The sequence below is a fragment of the Cryptotermes secundus genome, unplaced genomic scaffold, assembly GCF_002891405.2.
Source record: "Cryptotermes secundus unplaced genomic scaffold, Csec_1.0 scaffold718, whole genome shotgun sequence".
Lineage (NCBI taxonomy): Eukaryota > Metazoa > Arthropoda > Insecta > Blattodea > Kalotermitidae > Cryptotermes > Cryptotermes secundus.
This window is the reverse complement of record NW_019723911.1, coordinates 662,190-684,412: the sequence shown is the minus strand read 5'-3', so window position 1 is coordinate 684,412 and position 22,223 is coordinate 662,190. Positions and strand designations below refer to the sequence as shown.

The 22,223-nt window shown below is 42.3% G+C and overlaps 1 protein-coding gene across 1 annotated transcript in view; it reads right to left on the bottom strand.

The window, feature by feature from the left end:
- The window catches only part of LOC117282134 (ABC transporter G family member 22-like), a gene marked incomplete at its 3' end in the record, with an annotated part of 372,215 nt that extends 353,923 nt beyond the window's left edge, over window positions 1-18,292 (bottom strand). Inside the window, 1 exon segment of the mRNA XM_033750564.1 lies at window positions 17,835-18,292. Coding sequence (XP_033606455.1) covers window positions 17,835-17,938 — 104 coding nt within the window.
- Between the last annotated feature and the right edge of the window lie 3,931 nt (window positions 18,293-22,223).

Below are 22,223 nucleotides of genomic sequence, written 5' to 3'. Positions count from 1 at the left end.
GTAGTCTTCACCAAGTATAATTACAATGATAAAATCAAGAAGGATGAGATTGGGAGGGCATGTAGCACAAATGGGGAGAAGATGAATCCATATATGATATTGATGGGAAAAAGAGAAGGAGAGAGACCAGTAGGAAGAATAAAATATAGGTGGGTATATAATATTAAAATGAATCTTGGTTAGGATGGGGTGTCATGACTGGATTGATCTGGCTCAGGATAGGGACCAGTGAAGGGCTCTTCTGAACGCGGTAATGAACCGTCGGTTTCCGTAAAATGTTCGGAAATGCTTGAGTGGCTGCATAACCGGCGGCTTCTCAAGAAGGGCTCATCTCCATAGAGTTAATTAGTTGCAAGACATAATATGTCGTAACAACTAGACGCACGCCGAATCCCTGTGCCAGAGAATCACCCCGCCTTCGCCTTCCGTAGGCATCTGCCCTCCACAGGCTTGCTTAGAAGCTGTCTCTCCATCTGCAACCTGCGGAGGCGTCATGCCGCCGTGACTACTGGATCAGGTAATTTGGGCAGATTCCCAGTACAATTCGGACAAACCGACGGATAATCCTTCTGTTTATATACGGAAGCACTGCAGGAACCGCCAGGTCACGTTAATAATTGATGCCCAAACTTCAATTCGTTCGGTACAGAGGCTGTCTACACTCCCGTGTTCTTTGTGCGCGATGCTGTCAGTTTCTACACTCCGTAGCTACCAATGAAGGGCTGAGACTGAACGGTGTGGAAATAAGCAGCGGTTGTACTATCCTAGCATCCGGCTGTGTCCCAGCCGATATTCGCATCGAGGTAAAGTTGTCCCTGTGATAATTAAGCACTACGCCATGAGGGCGTATGGGGGAGTGGATGTAAAGATCCACACAGTCTTGACCTCGGCACTAGTTGGAGGTGATTGGTCAGCTTCACGCCCCGGCCGTTTTAATTCTGGGAAAATAGAACCCCATATCCATCGGATAGGAGGCTGGGCGGGCCTCAGAACCGGTTTGTATGGCATGGAGAGGAGAAAAATCCTGCCGCTACCAGGACTCGAATCCCGACCCTTTGGCAGTTCAGCCTGTAGTTAGTCGCTGTACCGACTGCGCTATCCCGGCTCCAGACTCGAACCGAACATATCCCGAGAGTCAGTCCAAAACGCTGAGGCTACTCGGCGCGCTCAGATGTGTCGGACTGTTAGAGGATGGTTCCTCAACAACAAAATCGGTGCAGACAATGCACTTGCTTCCTCAATGCGATTGTCCTTAAATAAGTTGCCTTAGGAACAAAGTCAACTGCTGCTTACTGAATACCGAACAACAATTGAATCCATCCGACTAGTAACTCCTGCCCCACAAAATCGACATTTCGTTCATGGACCCTTGTAGCGCTTTCCGTTATTTTCCCGATGATATGAACTATACACTTTTATTTGTGGAGATGGTTTCCGTAACTTGCTGAAATCTATCAATGTCATTGGAGCCATTCCCGTGAAAATCGCTATCATGTTTCCTGGGGACCCATCTAAGGGGCCTCTATTTTTGCACGTAGAATCCTCATATTCACCTGACGCAGACCCGTGACGGATAAATTATTAAATACCAAATATCAGTAAAATCCGTCCAACTGTTCAGGCTCTGCTAGACGCCAATCATTCATCTATACGTCCGTATACACACACGCACGCACACACACATGCACAAAGACAAGCAGACTGCTACCCAAAAAATAACTTATTTTATTCTGGAATGATCAAAAATTGCATATCCGTCAAAATCTGGAGAACGAGTTTTACCATAACACTACTATCCTATATTACTTGTGTGAGGAGGCAGCTTTACGAGGAAAGAAACTCCGTGGCCTGTAGTCCGCAAGCGAACTATACAGACCGAGCGACCACCGCTTGTCGGCGAAGTTAGTGCCAACTGTTTTGGATAGAGGATGTCACGTGGTCAGCGCAACGAATCCCCACGGCCGTTAATTTCGGTTTTCTAGACCGGAGCCGCTATTTCCTTGAAATAGCTCCTCAATTATCCTTGTGAGGCTTAGCGGACCCCGTTCCAGACCAACCACTTCTCAGAAAATCTGGTAGGACCTCTGGATCTGTAGCCACGAACTCTGACCACTAGACCACAGAGGCGGTCAACTTTACGAGAAACATTCGCAATTCGACCTCATAATCCCGCAGTTCGAGCGGTACAATTTCGTGAGGCGTTCAACTGCTTTATGTTATCGGTCTACATTATTACATAGTACGTCAGTGGGTGTGCAACTTGTTCTCCCACGCTGAGGATGTCTGAGACAGGGTGCTGGGGAGAATATTTAGACCAAAGACACAGGAAGTAACACAAGACTGAGGGAAATTGCAAGAGAATCTCGTGTAACCTGTGGGTCTCATGGCGATCTTCTCGGATGTGACGCCGTGTACTTTGGTAGATATGCAGCAACATTCGGATGAATCTGCTGCATCAATTTTCACACAATACTTCATCGCATATTCTGAAGATGGCAGCAGCAGCTTCCTCCGAAACGCTGATATATATATCCACAAAAATACATTTCACAACCCAGAAAAATGTAACATTACTAACTTGCTTCACTTAATATTATTATTAACAAATAAGATCAATATTATACTTGTCACGCATGGAAGAAGTCATAAATTCATATAAAATTTTAGTCGGAAAATCCGAAGTAGGTGTTTATGAAAGGATAATATTAAAAATATCATAAAAAATAACTTGTGAGGATGTGAACTGGATTCACGTAGCTCGTATTAGATGCTGGTGGTGGATCCCTCTGAACCTCTGGGTTCCATAAAAGACGGGGAATTTATTGACCTGGAGAGCGACTATCAGTTTTCTTAGATACATCCTGCGTAATGGGGTCTAGTTCGTGATAGTTTAATCAGACTCAATCACTTATCTTACAGATTCTTAGAACAAGAAGATAAAAATGATTTCAGCATGGGGACTTCCAAGACGACTAGCAGCGTACGTGGAAAAAGAGATATACATATATATTGACGGTTTAGTAATTGAACTTCGAATCACGACACGGCCTTTTTATGAGAGTGCCTGTGACGACACTACCGATACTTATCACAAGTCGTACCGGGGGCATCGCCCGGGAGAACAACAGGCGGCGTATTTAGACCTCTGTCCGCCTGAATACGCTTGCCCTAGGATTTACGTCATGAGGATGGTTTTCATATTGCAGTCCGGTTATCCTGGTAGCTAAAAATCTTATCTGTAAAGCCATTTCATATACAAAACGTAACTTTCTGTTTCCTATCGACGACCCAGTACACAAAACCAAAATGTGTTACGTTTATTCCGAATTTTTGCCGAGAAGCCTATGAACAGTAGATAAGGCTATGTAAGTTTTGAGGTTTTCGCGACGATGACTATGAAGAAAGTCAGTCATCTTCTGGGATCTGGCGCCGTGTATTCTTGGTTTTAACCAACGTTTCGGAGGAACATATCGCCTCCATCTTCAGGGTGGTTGAGATGCGTGCGAAAACAGATAGCTGAAGCTGCAGCTATCTGCAGGAGGGGTGGAATAGTGGGAGACATTACTCCTTATGTTCGGACAGAAATGTTTCCTGTCTCGAAGGTTCCCTGGCAGTGCTCACTATTCCAGTTTGCATAATACGTAACATTTCAGTTCCTACGCACAGAGGACACGATGTGTCACCATTACAAAAATAAACCAGTTAATGCTGCGTGCGGAAATAACAGCATTTTATCCTAAGATTTATAAGAAACACATGAATGCACTGTGATCAAAATATAAAAAGTAAGTAAAATAAAGCTCTGTAACAGGCCGTGGAGGCCCATAGGGTTGTGAGGTGTTGAGGCTCCCACATTTTCTAGACAATCGGCTCATAAATGGTGGTAAAGTTGTCAGCCTTACGCGCCGGCCGCCCTTTACCCCGAAGAATATTCCAAGAACATTCATGGTACACATTTCTTTTAGAAGCTGAGTCGATCCCAGGGTCATAATGCGGCTGGAAGGATTAGGTAAATTGAAAAGAATCAAATGACCTCATCGGGATTCGATCCCGCGACCTTCCGGTTTGCAGCGTAGTGCCTCAACCAACTACGCTACCGCGTGCCCCACAGGGCAAAATATGGAGTTTCTAAACATTAAAGTGGGTAGTACATAATGTAAGCACTGTACTACAGAGGGTTAGCAATTTTTCCTTTTATTCTACCCTGTTTGGCTGTTAGTCACTGGCTGTCTGATTATATTTGTTTTTTTCAGATTCTTATGGAGAAACACGTGTTTGGGCAAAGTTATTGGTAATCGTCATCAATTCTTAAACGTTCAAATTCTTGGTATTTTTCTCATACAGCATATTTATGTATTTCATATGATTCTCTGGACAAGCAGTGATTGTTTGTCTGAACACAGGAATAGGTTTTTGTAACGGAGACGAATGTTTTCTGTGAAGTACGAACTGAGTTTTTACGTAGATTACGTATTCTCCAGACATACTGTCGACTTCCAAGTGTTACGCATCGCTGACTTAGTTTCAATTGGAACCTCGAAATGATATTACTGTCTCAGATTTCATAAGTTTCCTCAATTGGTCCAAGTTACGTCTGGGATGTCTTTAAATAGACCACAACCACTTCTTCCCATACCCTTACAAGCCATAATTCAATGCCATGTCACCATTGGGCACTGTGTACCTTATGTAGCTGAAAGGGCGTTGTTAAATTATCAGATGTTTCCGACTCCTGATCGGGTTCCCTATGCTATTCCAATGGGACACCCCTGCCAGATGTGGTTCAAATTCTACATCGTTAAATCGTAAAGTTAAAATTGTTCCTTTGCTTAGTTAAGCAGTACGCCATGAACGCTTATGGCGAATGGAGTTTCAGCTCCACGAATTTTTAACCTAGGGACCAGATGGAGGTCAATGATTAGCTTCACGCCCCAGCCGCTTTACCTCCAGGGAAAGAACCCCCGGTACTAATTGGATAGGTGCCTGGGTTGGCTCCAGAAACGATCTTGGAGCGGTTGTGAATATAATATCCGCCACAGCTGGAAATCAAACGCTGATTTTCCGATCGCTCTGTCTTGAAAACGAAAGCAATACCGAAATATTAGTAAAAGTCTGCCAGGTTATACGGTATCATAACCCAGCAGTCGACAAAATAAAGGTTACCTCGGTGAAAACTGTGAATATACAATGATGCTGGAGGCAGTATATTCCTCCGAAACGTTAGTAGACCTAATCATATACGGACCACATAGTACTACATCTCAAATGATTACAAGGTAAATCGACGCCGTGGCTACTCTACGCACTGGCAAGAGTGGGGACAAATTTCAACACTTCGTAGCGTCATCGGATCCTCTCTGTTAGGGCCTGAGTATAAAACATGAAATAGACAAGAAAATTAATATTAATATGTGTGCTGCTCTTCTTTTTGATAAAACATTAAGCAACTATGGTCGAAATATTAATTTTTTTTAATGCTAGTGGGGTGGGACTAAGTCCCTTGTACTGCGGCCGCTTCTGGCCTATTGTACCAGCCCCAGATGATAGGTGAGGGTGACTGTGGACCAATTGGTGGAATGAAGATTGGCAGGGGAAATCTAAGTACTCGGAGAAAACCTGCCCCAGCGCCACTTTGTCCACCACAAATCCCACTTGACCAGACCCGGGATCGAACCCGGGCTGCCGCGATGGGAAGCCAGTGACTAACCGCTTGAGCTATGGCGCGTCCAAATATTCGTTTAATAAAGATTTTTAACAAAATATAACTCAACCGTGACACCAGATTCAAGATTAGCATACAAGGCGAGCATATTCTGCCTTCTACTTAAAGCAAACTGCAGATTAAGACAACTGTACTTTATATTAAATAAATTGTCGACCACTGATCCGGAACTCCAGCATTAATCATGTATAATTCATTGTTCCTGTCGGTACTGACGTAGGATTCCAGGCCTGTGGCTATGATGCTGAAACTCATATAAATAATTTGCAGACATTACAAAATAAAGCAGGCAGGATATTAAAAAATACTGTATACAAACAGACAGGAAAGTCGTTAATAAAAATCACAACAAAGGATTATCAAACATATTACGTGAAAAGCGGGTAGACAGTGAACATAGCGAAATCCCATAATTAGGACAATACGGTCCCACCAATGATCAGAGAGCAATGGAGAGGCAAGCCCTGGACTGGAATCCCCAGGGGCAGCGAAGGAGAGGCAGACCAAGAAGAGGCTCGAAAAGCAGGAAAGATCTGGAGATAGGTCTAGAGCCTGGCTGGGAACTGAGTCCATTGGAGATGCTTAGTGGAAGCCCTTATGCTCCAGAATGGAGTAAATGAATTGACTGATTGATTGATTGGTCCCACCAATGATAAATCTCTGCGTCGTGATTCCTGCTTGTAAGATACGTAACCTCTCGGCACGCCAAGGGTAAATAATATACAAGCAAATATTTACGTGAAATCTGTTTAGCAGTCTTCCTACATAGAACTTGTATCAGTCTCTGTCTTCTGGGATACAGCACCGTTATGCCTGAACAACAGCTGTGAGAGCCTCATCTTATAGAGGAGCTTCTCTTTACTTAAAACTCTGTTCCCAAGTAAAAAACTCTTGAAATGTGCTATCTTAAATTCACCACGCCACAAATACTGAAAGAACAGATTGACTGGAAATCTTATTAAGGGCAACCAGAATTTTGGGGGTGCGGCATTCAGCCCATAGGTCACATGGATCAGTGCCTACTCTGAATCAAACCAGAAACTTGAAGCAACGGTGAGACGAGCAAGATGTTAAGGCGCGTCCACATTACTCGTGCTCGTGTGACTGCTCGCGAGTAATGTGGACGATATGACAACTCACGAGACAAGCAAATTTTTAATTTTTAATTTTAAAAACTATAGCCAATAAATTAAAATACGACTGCAGCCTATACACACTACGAGTAAAAATATACGGATCCTCACGCGCCGAAACCTGGCGAGCAACTGAAGTAGTGTGGACGAAGATTTACGGGCACAAGTAAAAGCCAGACGAGCACAAGCCTGGCGAGCACGAGTAATGTGGACGCGCCTTTAGAAATTTTGTGGGCTACTTAACAAGCTATCAGTAAACACGCTATACAGAGGGTAACTGAACGAGTTCCACATGCCAAAACAAGAAAATGTCCATATCGACATAAGTCCGGAAAATTTTAAGAAGAATGTCGTCTTCTGGGATATGGTGCTGTGTAGGTATTGTGTAAACAGACGTTTCGGAGGAACGTATCGCCTCCATCTTCAGTGTATGAAAATCCGCTATCCACCTGCTCACGCTGGTTCTTCGATCGCCGATTTGGATGCAGGGATAACTAATGAATGGTGAACAGGAAGAGACTTGTAAGGAAGCGGAATTTATCTGGAGGTAATGAAGGATATCATAAAAACTCAGGATTGGCGGTGTTCCGGCTGAGATCTGAACCTTGCACCTCCTGAACACAAGTCTAGTTTGAGTCCAAATTATACACGGTATTTCATTGCCTGGATGAGCGATAAACCACATAAAATATTAGTAAACCTTTGAGACATATTTTAAAACGTTACCAATAACAATAATAATATCACGTATTCTGGTAACGCGACAAGAAATTAATGGATTCCGGATTAGGTGAAGCTATTTATCGGATAAGTTGTTTGTAATTACTAATACGAGTACAGTCACTCTCAAATAACGTCTTCCATGCGATGCACCTGGCTAGTCTGTCGTCTTCTGGTTCTTAGCTGAGCTGGTTTCTTCTGCTCTCAGCTCTGCTCCGTTCTCCTCTGTTCTGTCATCCGCTTACATAGGTTGCCTATTTAAAAACTGCTGGTATAAAACCGACTATATTTCCGTAAATATCTCCAGCAGTTACTGTGTTAGTCATTATAATTTCACACGTGAAACGAACTTCTGTAAACAAATCTGTAGACATTTCAAAGCAGCCGAGTAGAGACTAAAGTTGGGATTGTGTATTTAGGTGCAGGGCTGCGGGCTAGAAGTCAGTATGCACCCCTCAGGTCCAGCAACCTGTCAAATTGGTCAAGGATTTCCGTGATTTTCCTCGGCTCTAGAGAAAATGCTGTATTTATATCCAACTTGGACGGTACACCCAAAACTTCACATGCACCCTCTCCAATGTTAACATGAAACTGCACCTATTTCAGCCCACCCAGTGCTGTTATAGAAATGTCGATTAAGCGTTCTAAAGATTCTGCTTAACTTCAGTCTTCTGATCATAACTTCAAACGCCCCGTTTCCCATCATCTGCCTTCCTTACACCTCAATGCATTACTTCACAGTTGCCTCTATTAAAGTTTCATTGAATTCTCAGCCCCGCGCCGATCAGAAAGTCAATCACATATGTTGTATGAATCATTTTCTCCTGTGTTAAAAGATACAAACTGTGAACACGAAATCAGTCCTCGCGTTCCATAAAAAGCGGGGAAGATAATCCTTGAGAGATTATCATTTTCTGAAAAGAGGTTCTGGTGTTTTTTTAATTAGTTAATTAGTTGGTCAGCCAGTCAGCCAGTCATACAGTCAAACAGACAATCAGCCCGATAGTCAGGCAGTAGGTAAGTCATTCAGCCAGCCAGCCAGCCAGTCAGTCAATCAGTTGGTTACTTATAAAGTAAACGTGGTGATTTGAAATTTTTATATTGTGGCTATACGTGTATATAGCAAACTGAACTTAGAATTTCTATGAAAACTATACACATAAATGGGTCAATAAATGTAGAGTGACTGGTTTATATTGTGTAGATCTTGCAGACAACACAAAACAAACTGAGGCAGTTGAATGGGAGCAGTTCCTCTTGCATCTTCTCATAATTAGGTACACGCGTACTGAGTCCCACTAGCGAACAGAGGCTGCTCATTGAGACCAGTCACTTAGCAGCATGAGGTTAACTTCCTCTTTTCTACTTTCTCTGTCACAGCTGTCATTTCTAAAACAGAGTGGTTAGTATGTGTGCCATTCGTTATAACGTTCGGTAAATAAGGAGCTGGTCTACACGACGCACTAGTTCCCAAATAATACGAATCCATTTTGTAAATATTACTTAGCCAACTTCACAGTCAAAACAGCAGGCGGTCCCACTAACACGCAAATACAAGTCTACTGTTTCACCAGTCTGCTCGCTAAAAGGTGAAATTGTCCCTTCGCTTAACTAAGTAGCACTACGCCATGAAGATGTATGGGGGGTGGATGTACAGATCCATGTATTCTTGACCTCGGTACTAATTGCGTGTGAGTGCTCAACTTTATGGCCCGAACGCTTTAACCCCGGGGAAAGAACCTCCGTAATCACTGGCTGGGAGCCTGGGTGGGCCCCAGAACCGATCTGGATGAACTGGAGGAGAAAAATCTTGCCCTTACCGAGACTCGAACTCCAAACCCTCGGAAGTCCAGCCTAACCAGTCTCTATCCCGGCTCCCCGCTAAAACTTAACTACACATTTTAAAAAATATAAAATAAGGAAATGAACACACAATGTAATCATCTTGGCGAGTTGCTTGATTTTTTAATTGCCTGAAAAATTATAAGACTCGCGCAAATGTGAAGTGGGCATTAAATATGTTTCACTTCTCTCTACATCTGTCACTCCGATGCATAAATAATTAGGGATACTGGCGCAGAAACATATAAAGATATTCAAGTTAAATGTCTGCTATCATCCGATTTCAACCAGATTCCGTATGCCCAGAAAATCTGATCATCCTAAAAAGTATATTACTCTATTCCGGAACATGACGCCATGTCGTCTGGTAGAAGTTTAACCACGTTTCGTAGGACAGACCTCCCATAATTGGAGTAGAAGGCAGTTCAAGCAAAGTAAGTCATGAAACCCACTGACCTCTGGGTTCCTTCATTTTGTAGGCTACACAATGGCGTAGACTTAAACCCTCCGCTAGCCTCTGCAGGCAAAGCAAGTCATGAAACCCACTGACCTCTGGGTTCCTTCATTTTGTAGGCTACACAATGGCGTAGACTTAAACCCTCCGCTAGCCTCTGCAGGCAAAGCAAGTCATGAAACCCACTGACCTCTGGGTTCCTTCATTTTGTAGGCTACACAATGGCGTAGACTTAAACCCTCCCTTAGCCTCTGCAGGCAAAGCAAGTCATGAAACCCACTGACCTCTGGGTTCCTTCATTTTGTAGGCTACACAATGGCGTAGACTTAAACCCTCCGCTAGCCTCTGCAGGCAAAGCAAGTCATGAAACCCACTGACCTCTGGGTTCCTTCATTTTGTAGGCTACACAATGGCGTAGACTTAAACCCTCCGCTAGCCTCTGCAGGCAAAGCAAGTCATGAAACCCACTGACCTCTGGGTTCCTTCATTTTGTAGGCTACACAATGGCGTAGACTTAAACCCTCCGCTAGCCTCTGCAGGCAAAGCAAGTCATGAAACCCACTGACCTCTGGGTTCCTTCATTTTGTAGGCTACACAATGGCGTAGACTTAAACCCTCCGCTAGCCTCTGCAGGCAAAGCAAGTCATGAAACCCACTGACCTCTGGGTTCCTTCATTTTGTAGGCTACACAATGGCGTAGACTTAAACCCTCCGCTAGCCTCTGCAGGCAAAGCAAGTCATGAAACCCACTGACCTCTGGGTTCCTTCATTTTGTAGGCTACACAATGGCGTAGACTTAAACCCTCCGCTAGCCTCTGCAGGCAAAGCAAGTCATGAAACCCACTGACCTCTGGGTTCCTTCATTTTGTAGGCTACACAATGGCGTAGACTTAAACCCTCCGCTAGCCTCTGCAGGCAAAGCAAGTCATGAAACCCACTGACCTCTGGGTTCCTTCATTTTGTAGGCTACACAATGGCGTAGACNCACTACTACTTCCACTGATACTACTACATTCATTTTCACTGCCACTACCACATCCACTGTCACTGCTACTTTCACTGCCACTACTACTTCCACTGCCACTACTACATCCACTGTCACTGTTACTTCCACTGCCACTACAACTTCCACTTCCACTATTACTTCCACTGTCACTGCCAATGCTACTTCCACTGTCACTGCCACTGCCACTGCCAATACTACTTTCACTGACACTGCCACTTCCACTACCACTACTACTACCAGCACTACTACTGCTAAGACTGCTGTTGCTACTTGTTCTTCAGCTATTACCATAATGAATGCTAATTTATGTGACATTCTGAAGAGCGAAATACGCAAAACAGATTCTGAGCAGCTTAATGACGGAATATAGCCCAAACTTGCAGTTTTATCGTGTGAATTTACGTAGGCGTAACATTTGGGAGATCGTGTGACGGAGGTTGGTAACCCAAAAATTCTCGGTCCAATGATTAGCATTTCATTCAGTTCACAATGTTCAGTGTTCGATTCCCGACTCCGAGACCGGCTCCTCTTCTTAATATTTTCGCGGTATACATCAGTCCCTTTAACATAATGGCAGGAAAGTTTCGCCACGATCACTTCCTTCCGAATCCTTGCTTACTAACCATTTATGTTCACTTTTCGATTTGATTTTACCTTGTATAGCCTCTTAAGTGAAAAAGAGTGTCACCTGATTAAATTGTTTTAATAGGAAAACTGCAGACATAACTCATATAGCTTAATCGTAGCAAATCCTTATCTTGCGTGTCATGTGCGTGTGATATCAGTAGTGGCTTTGCCTGCAGAGGCTAGCGGAGGGTTTAAGTCTACGCCATTGTGTAGCCTACAAAATGAAGAAACCCAGAGATCAGTGGGTTTCATGACTTGCTTTGCCTGCAGAGTTGTGTACAACTGGCCGCCTGTCACTTCTCACACCCTCGAACCCACCCCCTTGTCTGAAATTTTTCTCCTGCGCATTCAAGGTTACTCTTGGCCTTGTTCGAAGTTACGTGACACTTGCTTTAATTATATATACCACCTCTTTGAACATTATAAACACAATTTTATTCAGAGAGCGTATCTATGTGCTTCCTATAATTCTCGGAATAAACAGCGATTACGTCAATGAAGAGCCGAAAGAAACTTGTAATGGAGATGCACTGTGATTTCTTTGGAGACAGGCGCTACATTTTTAAATATTATTTAGCTGAAGATTACTGTCTCCAGGGATTTAAGGTCCATGATTTATTTAATCCGTCTTGCAGTGCATACACTCATTTATCTCCTTCTCTCCCTCGCACTACATGTTTCGGCATAATAATGCCATCTTCAGGTGCTTACTTATCCACGTCAATCCTGAACAATTTTAATATTTTTAACGTTTGACAATGTATATGATAGATACATATTTTAGTTATTTTAATGTGTGAACATGGCATGCAATGAACTGGTTTGACGTGGATAAGTAAGCACCTGAAGATGGCATTATTATGCCGAAACATGTAGTGCGAGGGAGAGAAGGAGATAAATGAGTGTATGCACTGCAAGACGGATTAAATAAATCATGGACTTAAATCAGTGCAACAGGACGCTAAAATACAACATTAGATTTAAGGTCCTTTACTCTACCACAGTACACGGCTTTATATCCAGGAACACTGATCTCCAGTCGGCCATAAGAACCTAATTTCTCGCTTTACGTAGATGGATTTCATGCTTCGAGGGGTTAATACTGGGATTCTGAAAGGGCGGGGAATTGCTTGAGCAGCTGAGGGAGTAAGGGTTTGAAAAGGCCTTTGCTTCTTGGAGTTCATTATTTAGTGACTTGAGAATGACATGTTAGGAATGTATTAAGCAATTGTACTGATCTATTGTAAGCTTCATTGGACATGCATGTTATATGTCTCATTACAGCAGACAATAATCAGATGAACCCCTTTTCACGGGAATTTTCTGTTCGCTTTGCAGGCCGACGTTCAATTCGGCAGTACAAAGTGATGAGATTATAGGGGGAAGTGCTGGAAAGGGCTCACGTCTTGAGAGCCCGGGTAAGGCTTACAGTAACTGCCTACCTACATATTTCCAGAATTCTTCCTGTCAAGCTAATAGTTGTTCAGATAGTGAACAAATTTCCAGCATTTATGGAACCCGAAGTTTCATTACTGTGTTCGCTATCCTCGTCCAGATGGATGTAGTCCACATCCTCCCATTATGGGCGCTGTGGGGGTGTGAGACGCGGAGAAGGCAAACCAGGCATCTTCCCCCACACCGGAATTAGACTCCGTCGTTTTGAATCACCAAGAGAACTATAACGACCGATCGACCACCGTTTGTCGGCGAAGTTAGTGCCAAATTTAGCGGATAGAGGGTGTCGCGTGGTCAGCGCATTGAATCTCCACGGCCGTTAAATTCGATGTTCTAGACTTGAGCCGCTATTTCCTTGAAATATATCCTCAGTTATCCTCACGAGGCTTCGTGGACCCCGTTCCAGACACACTACTTCTTAGAAAATTTGGTAGCGCCGGGAATCAAACCCGAACCTCTGGATCTGTAGCCAGGAGCTCTGACCGGGAGACCACGGAGGTGGTTTTAGAGAAAGTTATAATTGAATAAAATAAGGAAATATACTAAATATTAATAACAAATAAAAATATTTTTAAAATGTATTCCTCTGTTCTGAACTTTAGGTCGATCAATAAAAATAGTCTTACAAAACTTGAACGTAAATTTCTAGGTAATTTGTCTGGCTGTACCTCCTAGAAATGGGGTTCCAACCCTTCAAATGAATGCTGGCAATGTCTACGCCTCCCATCCCACTTTTTAGATATATTTTAATGTTTCCTTCCATTCACGGAATCTTCCAATTTATCCCATTCCGAGTTTTGTATCAAAACTTCGTACATGGTTCTCTTTCGTGGGCGCTACGCACTTCTCCCATATAATCTGGCACGATCTAGTCTAGTAATTTCTGACGACAAGCACATATTGCGAAGCTCCTCGTTAGGTCCACACTCCTAGCCTCCATAATTTCGGGCAAACATTTTAACATTAAGAGGAGCGAAATTAATTGAAATTATATTTAAACATTAAATTCCTAATCCACAGGGAACCGCCTCTGTCTCCATTACAAAGAAAAACGATCAATACTGTCCAGAAATCCAAACGTTTGGTCCCAAAACCACACGAAGCACACAACTCTGTGGGCATATGCAACTTTTCTAATACTGAAATAGGCAGTAAGTAAAAAGTAAAAAAGTAAAGCTATCCCTGTACAAGGCCGTGAAGGCTCATAGGGTTGTGAGACGTTGAGGGTCCCACATTATCTAGACAATCGGCTCATAGATGGCGGTAAGGTTGTCAGCCTTACGCGCCGGCCGCGCTTTACTCCCCAGGAAAATCATTTAATTAATTCCTGGTACTCATTTCTGTTTGAGGCTGAGTAACCCCAGGGCCTAGTGCGGCTGGAAGGATTAGGTCAACTGAAAATAAAAAATCCAATGACCTCATCGGGACTTGAACCCGTGACCTTCCGGCTTGTAGCCTAGCCCCTCAACCAACTACGCTACTGCGTGACTGAAATAGGCAACACACATAGAAACCAATTTTCGTTAAGGGATTAAAATAGCGGCCCTTCCCTCTCGATTCTTCAATCATTGTTAATCTAGCACGGCCGTAAAATAAGATAAAGTTTAATTAATCGTCACGACGACGCGGTAATACAGCGTCGCGAGGTCTTAACCACCGCACTAGACGGAGGCAGTTAAAGGTGGATTTCAGAACTATTTCTGTGGCTGAGTACCCACTGATTAAGACACAGGGAGACGGCATCCTTAAGTTCAGCGCTCGATGGAGGTCAGTGGCTATCTTCATGCACTAAGCCGCTTCACTCTCTGGTGAGGGGCTTGCGATGCACGCATTGGGCAGATCACTTGGTATGCAGTGTCATTCCTGTCCCTACCGGGATCCAAAATCCGACCGTCCATTTCGTAGCCAGTAATTTTACGTAGGTAATAGACTTCAAATCGTCTCACTAACATTCAGTAAACAGAGTATGGCGGCTGAAGGCGTGGAAAAGGCAATCAGAAATGTGAACTTCAGTGCCTTTCTTTTTAAGTTAACTCGACAGAGCAGAGCCCCTCTTGAAAACTTTGATATTCACTCGACACTCAAGAAATTCCCTGTCTGTATACAAGCCAATACTTCATTGCCTGATTTACAAAAGTCATTGGAAGCTAACCTATGCCAGCTCGATCCAGTTCTATCTCCTTAATATCTCTTCTACTATTGCCTTCTCCTCTAAGCTGAGTGGTCTCTTCACTCCATGGTTTCAGACAAACATTTGTCATTTCTCCTACGCATGCTACACTCCCCACCAATTTCATCCTCCTTGACTTCATGACACTAATAACATTCAAAGAAGAGTACATACCATGAAGGTCCTCAATGTTTATTTTTACCATCCAAATATTGTTTCCTTTCTGTTAGATCCAGACCTTCTACTGAACGCCCTGTGCTAATATAAGTTTTCTTTCCGCAGCGTGACAGACCGAATTTCACTCACATAAGTTCTACATTTAGTCAAATTTGTAGTTTTGAAAGAATGAGCGAGTGTTTGAGAGAAAACGAGAGTATTATTTTCTGCATCAGAAATGTTATACATTGTGCAGGTTGCTCATAGTGTGGGTAGTGCCAATCCCAATTTCTCGACACTAATTTAAAGTAAAGATTTGTCTATCCACAGTTTTGGTACGTTTAATAAGATTTAATAGCTCTCCTTCTGGAGAAATAAGCTGTAGCTAGTGAAACATTCCGCCATTTTCTCTCTTTTTCTTTTATCTGTGAATGTGCAAGACCTCTCTGTGGTTTACTGCAGGTACAAAGAGGTTGTAAAGGTATTTATGTTCGTGAAGTCAGTGTACAGCATCATAAAAACCTGCTACAATGTACAGAACTGCACTTTTTGCTGATCACCAGACATGGGGGGAGGGTTTGCATAAATTTAAGTATTATCTTAAGTGGTATCAGAAAGTTTGAGAACGCCCAATCCGCCTTTTAACACACGAGTACGGATGAAGAGAGGTTTATACCGCGAATAAATGTGGAAGGAGCTGAACTCTCGCCTCCAATTAACAGCGAGATCTGAAAACTAGTTCACATTTACATCTCCTACTCTTCCTTACGAATTATACATTTTCTTTCATCAATTACAGATTGCTATTCTTATAAAAACTGCACAATGAGGAGCTTCATAACTTGTACTCTTCTCCAAGTATAATTAGCAGGGCCCGGATTTTCACGACATGTCAAGTTTTTTTCCTTGTATCCTATGTGATGCTCTTAAATATATAAATCTCGGATATGAGCTGCTGGTTACAGAAATGTAAATTTTATAGGTAATTTTTTTTTGTCATTTTTTTACTTTTTAGGTTTAAGGTCATTTTTTCAATTTGGGGGTAATTTTTTCGTAAAATTTTGGACTTTTAAGCGTATTTCTTGTCATTTTTGCCATTTTAGGGAATTTTCTCCATATGTTTTCTGAAAAGTGAATAACATGGAAGCGAAGTGTTCTTTCTTTTCTCTTTAGGTTATTTTTCTAGATTTTTTCGGTATTTTTTTAATATATTCAGGTCATAAAAATCCGGGCCCTGCATATTACATTTTTGGGTCATATTTTAGGTAATTTTTCTGGATTTTTTCAGTCATTTTTTTAAATATTTTCAGGTCATCAAAATCCGGGCCCTGATAATTAGAATGCTCAAGTCAAGGTGGGTGAGGTGGGCTGGGCATGTAGCACGAATAGAGGTGAAAAGGAATGCATATAGGATACTGGTGGGAAGGCCAGGACAGGGACCACCTGGAAGACCAAGGCGTAGGTGGGTGGACAATATTAAAATGGATGTTAGAGAGATAAGATGGGATGGTGTGGATTGGATTGATCTGGCTCAGGATAGGGACCAGTGGAAGGCTCTTGTGAACACGGTAATGAACCTTCAGGCTCTATAAAATGCTTGGAATTCTTGAAATTCATATTAAAAAAACCCTTACAACATGGAACATATATTCTGACATTTGAATGGGACAAGTGACCTTTAGCTCGGTAAGGGAGACGAGATAAACACGTCACGGACAACTGTCAGAGGCCTTGGGGGAGGGATGAACCAGGAAACTATAATTAATGTCCTGGTCTGGATGAAACAGCATACACATACGTCTGTATACTTTAGAGGTTCTGGCCCTGAACGTAGGGATGTGTTATGAGGATCTGACGGCGTCTCCGTCGGCCTAGACGCCTAATTTGACAGTAGAGCAACCATTTACGTACACCACTTTCTTTTCGTTCGATGGCAAATTTTACACAGTTACACTCTTTACTATCAGAAGTTTTAAGTTAGAACGGGGTTCCTCTTGAGAATTTAAATTATATGCCTCTCGGCTTCCCTGGAAATCCCCCGCCTCTTAAGGAATTCGACGACTCATTGGGGTTCACAAGATTCAGCTAATTATCTATATTCTTAAGCAGATGATTCCAACCCACACCTTTATACCCCACTTCCTTAATAACCATATTAATATTATCATCTATTCTGCACTAAATATTCCGGGTTCATCTTTTCAGTTTTATTAAATAAAATTTTTTATGCGTTTCTTATTACGTTAGGTTATGTGCCGACGATCTATTGATTTAGGCACAATAGATCACTGTGGTCGCGGTGCAAGGGCCAAGAAGGCCCACCCCTTATACATTCATTCATCTATTGATTTGATTATCATGATGATGTTTCGCACATAAGATTAATTACCTTCATGTCTGTGAATTTTGCAAAGAGAAGGTTTGATGATTAAATGTGCGATGAACAACCTCAAAAATAATGGTCACCGTGTTGTAAAATGTTGTTTCAACTTGACAGTTAAAAGGGGCATGCGATGGCGACACACGACAAATGACATTAATACACTGACCTCTGAATCTTGGTGACAGGACGAACCATGACTCGCTTTTCGTCCTTAGGGAGCCGCAGGTAATCTTGGTCACCCAGCAGAAACAGATCCTTGGAAATTATCATCTCCAGGCAAACCAGAGCCCGATGAAAATGATGATAAAGCAGTGGTGGTTGTGTCACTCCAGCCTGTAGCTGACAACCAATCCACTGTTGTCAGTTCGCCATAACTTGTAACATATGTGTATTTCTTCAAATTTAGTAAATAAAATATACTGATATAAAACTTATTTACGTGTCGTCACACAGCAACACTTCGATTTTATTATTTCTACTAATAAAATAAATGCAACACAACTCAACAGCCCCTCACTCATATATGAAATTATTAACACACTACACTTTGAAACGCACGCTGAAATTCGAACTTCGCACGGTCCCTGCAACCGGTGTACTGTATAGTGTGTCGGTGTTCTCACTGTGCAGACGTCCAATAACGCGCCGTTAGGTAGCCAATAGCAGCCCAGCTCCTTTCTGCCAGTGGGATCGAAGAGAGGGGGAGTTAAGCAAAACGGCTGCTGCCATCTGTGGGTGAGCTTCTGTACTGGAAGCAAGAACACGATCCGCAACTCAGAAGACTCAGAACTCCAAACCGCTTCCTGAGATACACGTGCTTTATTTTGGATACCATTCATCCGGAAACCCCATACGTATTCATACGACGCCGTTAAGATTGGTCAACAGTTGTGCGATACAGAGAGCGTATCGCATTACGTACGACGTAAACTTGAATTCTTGGTTCGATTCTCACTAGAACATGAATCCTCTAACAAGTCATATTTGTCAATTTTATTATATTTTAATTTATTTCTAATAGTTACTTAATATATCGTATACTTCCTTATCTCTTTGTCCTTCCTTTTTCGCTTTCCTATCTTTTTCTCTCTCTTCTTTATTTAGTTTCTTCTCTTCGCCCTTTCTTAGTTCCTTAATCATTTTCTTCGTATTTCGTTATCCGTTATTCGTTTTATCCCTTTCTTCTTTCTTTTGCATTTATTGTTTTATTTCCTCCTTTACATGTTTTATTGCTTTATTTCTCTCTTGTCCCTTTATGTTTCTTTCTTCTATTTTCATTTTTTTATTTCTTTCTTCCTTCCTTTTTTATTACTTGCTTCCTTTGTTTATTTGTTCTTTCTTTTCTTTCTTTGTTATTTCCTTTATATTCTTTTCTTTCCTTCATTCATATGTTTGTGGAGCTGGGTTAGCGCAGCCGGTATAACGGCTGGCTACGGGCTGGACGGCCGAGGGGTCGGAGTTCGTGTCCCGGTAGGATCAAGAATTTTCTCTTCTCCACTCCGTCCAGACCGGTTCTGGAACCTACCCAGCCTCCTATCCAATGGGTACCGGGGGACCTTTCCCCGGGGGTAAAGCGGTAGAGTCCTGAAGCTGATCACTCACCTCCAACTAGTGCCGAGGTCAAGAAAACATGGATCTCTATATCCACTCCCCCATACGTCTTCATGCCGTAGTGCTTAATTAACTACGCACGGGGACAGCTTTATCGTATTTTATCCTTCATATAATTATGTTATCCGTTTCTCTTCCTTTGTCTCTTTTTCTATTTTTCTTCTTTCCTTTATCTGTCTCTTTTCTTCTTCCTTTATTCTTTCCTTTTTTTCTTTTATCCATTTCTTTCTTCTTTCGTTCGTCTCTTTTTCTTTCTTCTTCGTCTGTTTGCTACTTGTTCCCTTCTTTTCTTTCGCGTTTATTACTTAGTTGATAGTTTGTGTGAATTTTTCGGAGCATTTGGTAATTTCGCCTAACCTTCATACGAATGCTAGGATAGTGTTTTAACAGAGGCTTCCCGATGCCCTGTTCATGGTAAAAACTTCTGTGCGAACTTTGCATAATTCGTTGCCAGTTGTTCATTAAAACGCCAACCTGTGACAAGACTTAAAAAGCGATGAAGAACGTGTTACACCTGTCTATGAAAGGAGGTGTGCACGTGAAGATCTCTGTACATCACTGATTCATAAGGTTATTTAACGACTTGGAAAGATTGATAACAGCCATAGCAATTTTCATCAATTCAGCAGTCGAAATTGGAATCCACTACCCGACTGCTTTTGTAATGTTTCACTGCTGCATCAAAGCGATATTTTTGTTGTTCGACACGAGGACAATCCGATTAAAAGAAACGACTGAGTGATCGACAAGGAGCTATGTATAATTCTGCCCTGATCTGAAGGTATCGCTTCCAATCGATCTGCAAGTCCCGTTATCGAAATTATCTGACAGGTCGATGACACCGAGTCACTCACCTGATTTCTGATTCTCTGATTCAACCGCAAGATTTAACCACGGAGTCCATGGTATATCATGATCACACCCAAATACCAGGCACTTCATAACGTTTCAGTTGAAACGGGATAGTTAAGCAGTCGTACTTCAACTTTCTGCGTCGTACATTGAGGTGGACCCTCTGTCTGAATATACGGTAGGTTGTAGACTTCTACAACGAAGGGTGTCATGTTCTAACAGAGATGCTAGCTGCAAGAAGACAACTCACTACAAACATAATTTATGTTTCCTTGTTCCCGTAACAGAGAACGCCATAATTCTGAGTCTTGACTAATGGAAATATTTTTTCCACACTAGTGACAAGAAGACGAGAAAGAAGACGTAAGAAGATGCTGGATGACCTTGGGGACAGAAGAGGATACTGTCATTTCAAGGAGAAAGCTCTAGATCGCATTAAGTGGAGGAATTGTTATGGAAGAGACTGTGGACCTGTCGTTTGACAGATTACTGATGATGATGATGACTCCTAGAATACCTGAGACTTCTGGTCTGTTCTTATTTGTGTGATTGCAAACATCACTGGAAGAAAAATTGTCCCGCAGTTTCTCAACCAAAATTATAGCCTTATTATTGGTGGGGTTTCAACAGGATACACTCTCGCTACCATGGGAAAGCTGAAACAAGGAAAGTGATTTTACACGTACATTACAAGCAGCATGGAAATATTTACTCAACAATAAATGGGACAATTGTCATAAAGAAACTGATTTTGTAGTTTAGTTTAGACAAGTTAGGTAACGTATGCATATCTAACAATTCCGGAATATGAACGCACTTTTCTCTTATTATCTCTAAACCCGTAAAATATGAAGCATAACCCTGTAAAATACTGCATGAATATTAACACGCCGTAAATAGCCCACACCAATAATATCCAAAATATGTAAGTAACCACAACATGTTTTTATAGTCACGCATAAAATACGAAATAGCCCTCACAAATGTAACACACAATACACGTACTTTGTCCTAGATTCTTACAGCGCAACCTCGGGCGTAATGACATTCACCTTGAGAGAGGCACAACAACATGGCTTCCCACATTATTCACACAACACTGAAGACTCGGAACATTGCATAAGAAATTTTAACATGATGTTACACAATCTTAATATCTGTTCTAATAATTCTAATATCTTTATGTTTTAATTATATAACATTCAATTTTATTCCATGGCTTTATCTTGTAATATGATGTAATTCCAACATATTATTCATCTTTGATAAACATTACATGCTAATACTTTTAATACAAATTCTTTATATACTCTTAATATTATTGAGAAAGTCAAAACTGTAATTCTTACATTCTAACTCAGGCACAACATTATAATATGGTCGTGTTGCACTAAATATGGATCCATATTTACGAGTTCATAACTTCAGCCGTACAATCATAATACTGCCTGATGATTATTCCATGAAGACGGAATTTTCACATAGTGGGGGAGGGGGGTGGAGTCCCACTGGGTTCACTCGGCACGGCGGCCACAGATTGGCCTATTGTACCTGCCCCGGGTGATTATGCTGATGGAGAATTTGGTGGAATGAAGATTGGCAGGGGTAACCGAAGTAGTCGGAGAAAACCTGCCCCAGAGCCACTTTGTCCACCACAAATCCCACTTGACCAAACCTGGGTGTGAACCCGGACCGCCGCGGTGGGAAGCCAGCGACTAACCGCTTGAGTTATAGCGCGGCCTTATGAGGACGGAAACACGTAGCCGTAGAAAATAAAATCAAATTCAATCTAAGCATTGACTGATTGTAAAACCACGTTTGTTGTACTGACGGAAACCTTACCTTGCCATATACAATATAAAGCATAAGGCCGCGCCATAGCTCAAGCGGTTAGTCGCTGGCTTCCCACCGCGGCGGCCCGGGTCTCGTCAAGTGGGATTTGTGGTAGACAAAGTGGCGCTCGGGCGGGTTTTCTCCGAGTACTTCAGTTTCCCCTGCGAATCTTCATTCCACCAATTGCTCCACAATCATCCTCAACTATCATCTGGGGCTGGTACAATAGGCCAGAAGTGGCCGAAGTACAAGGGACTTA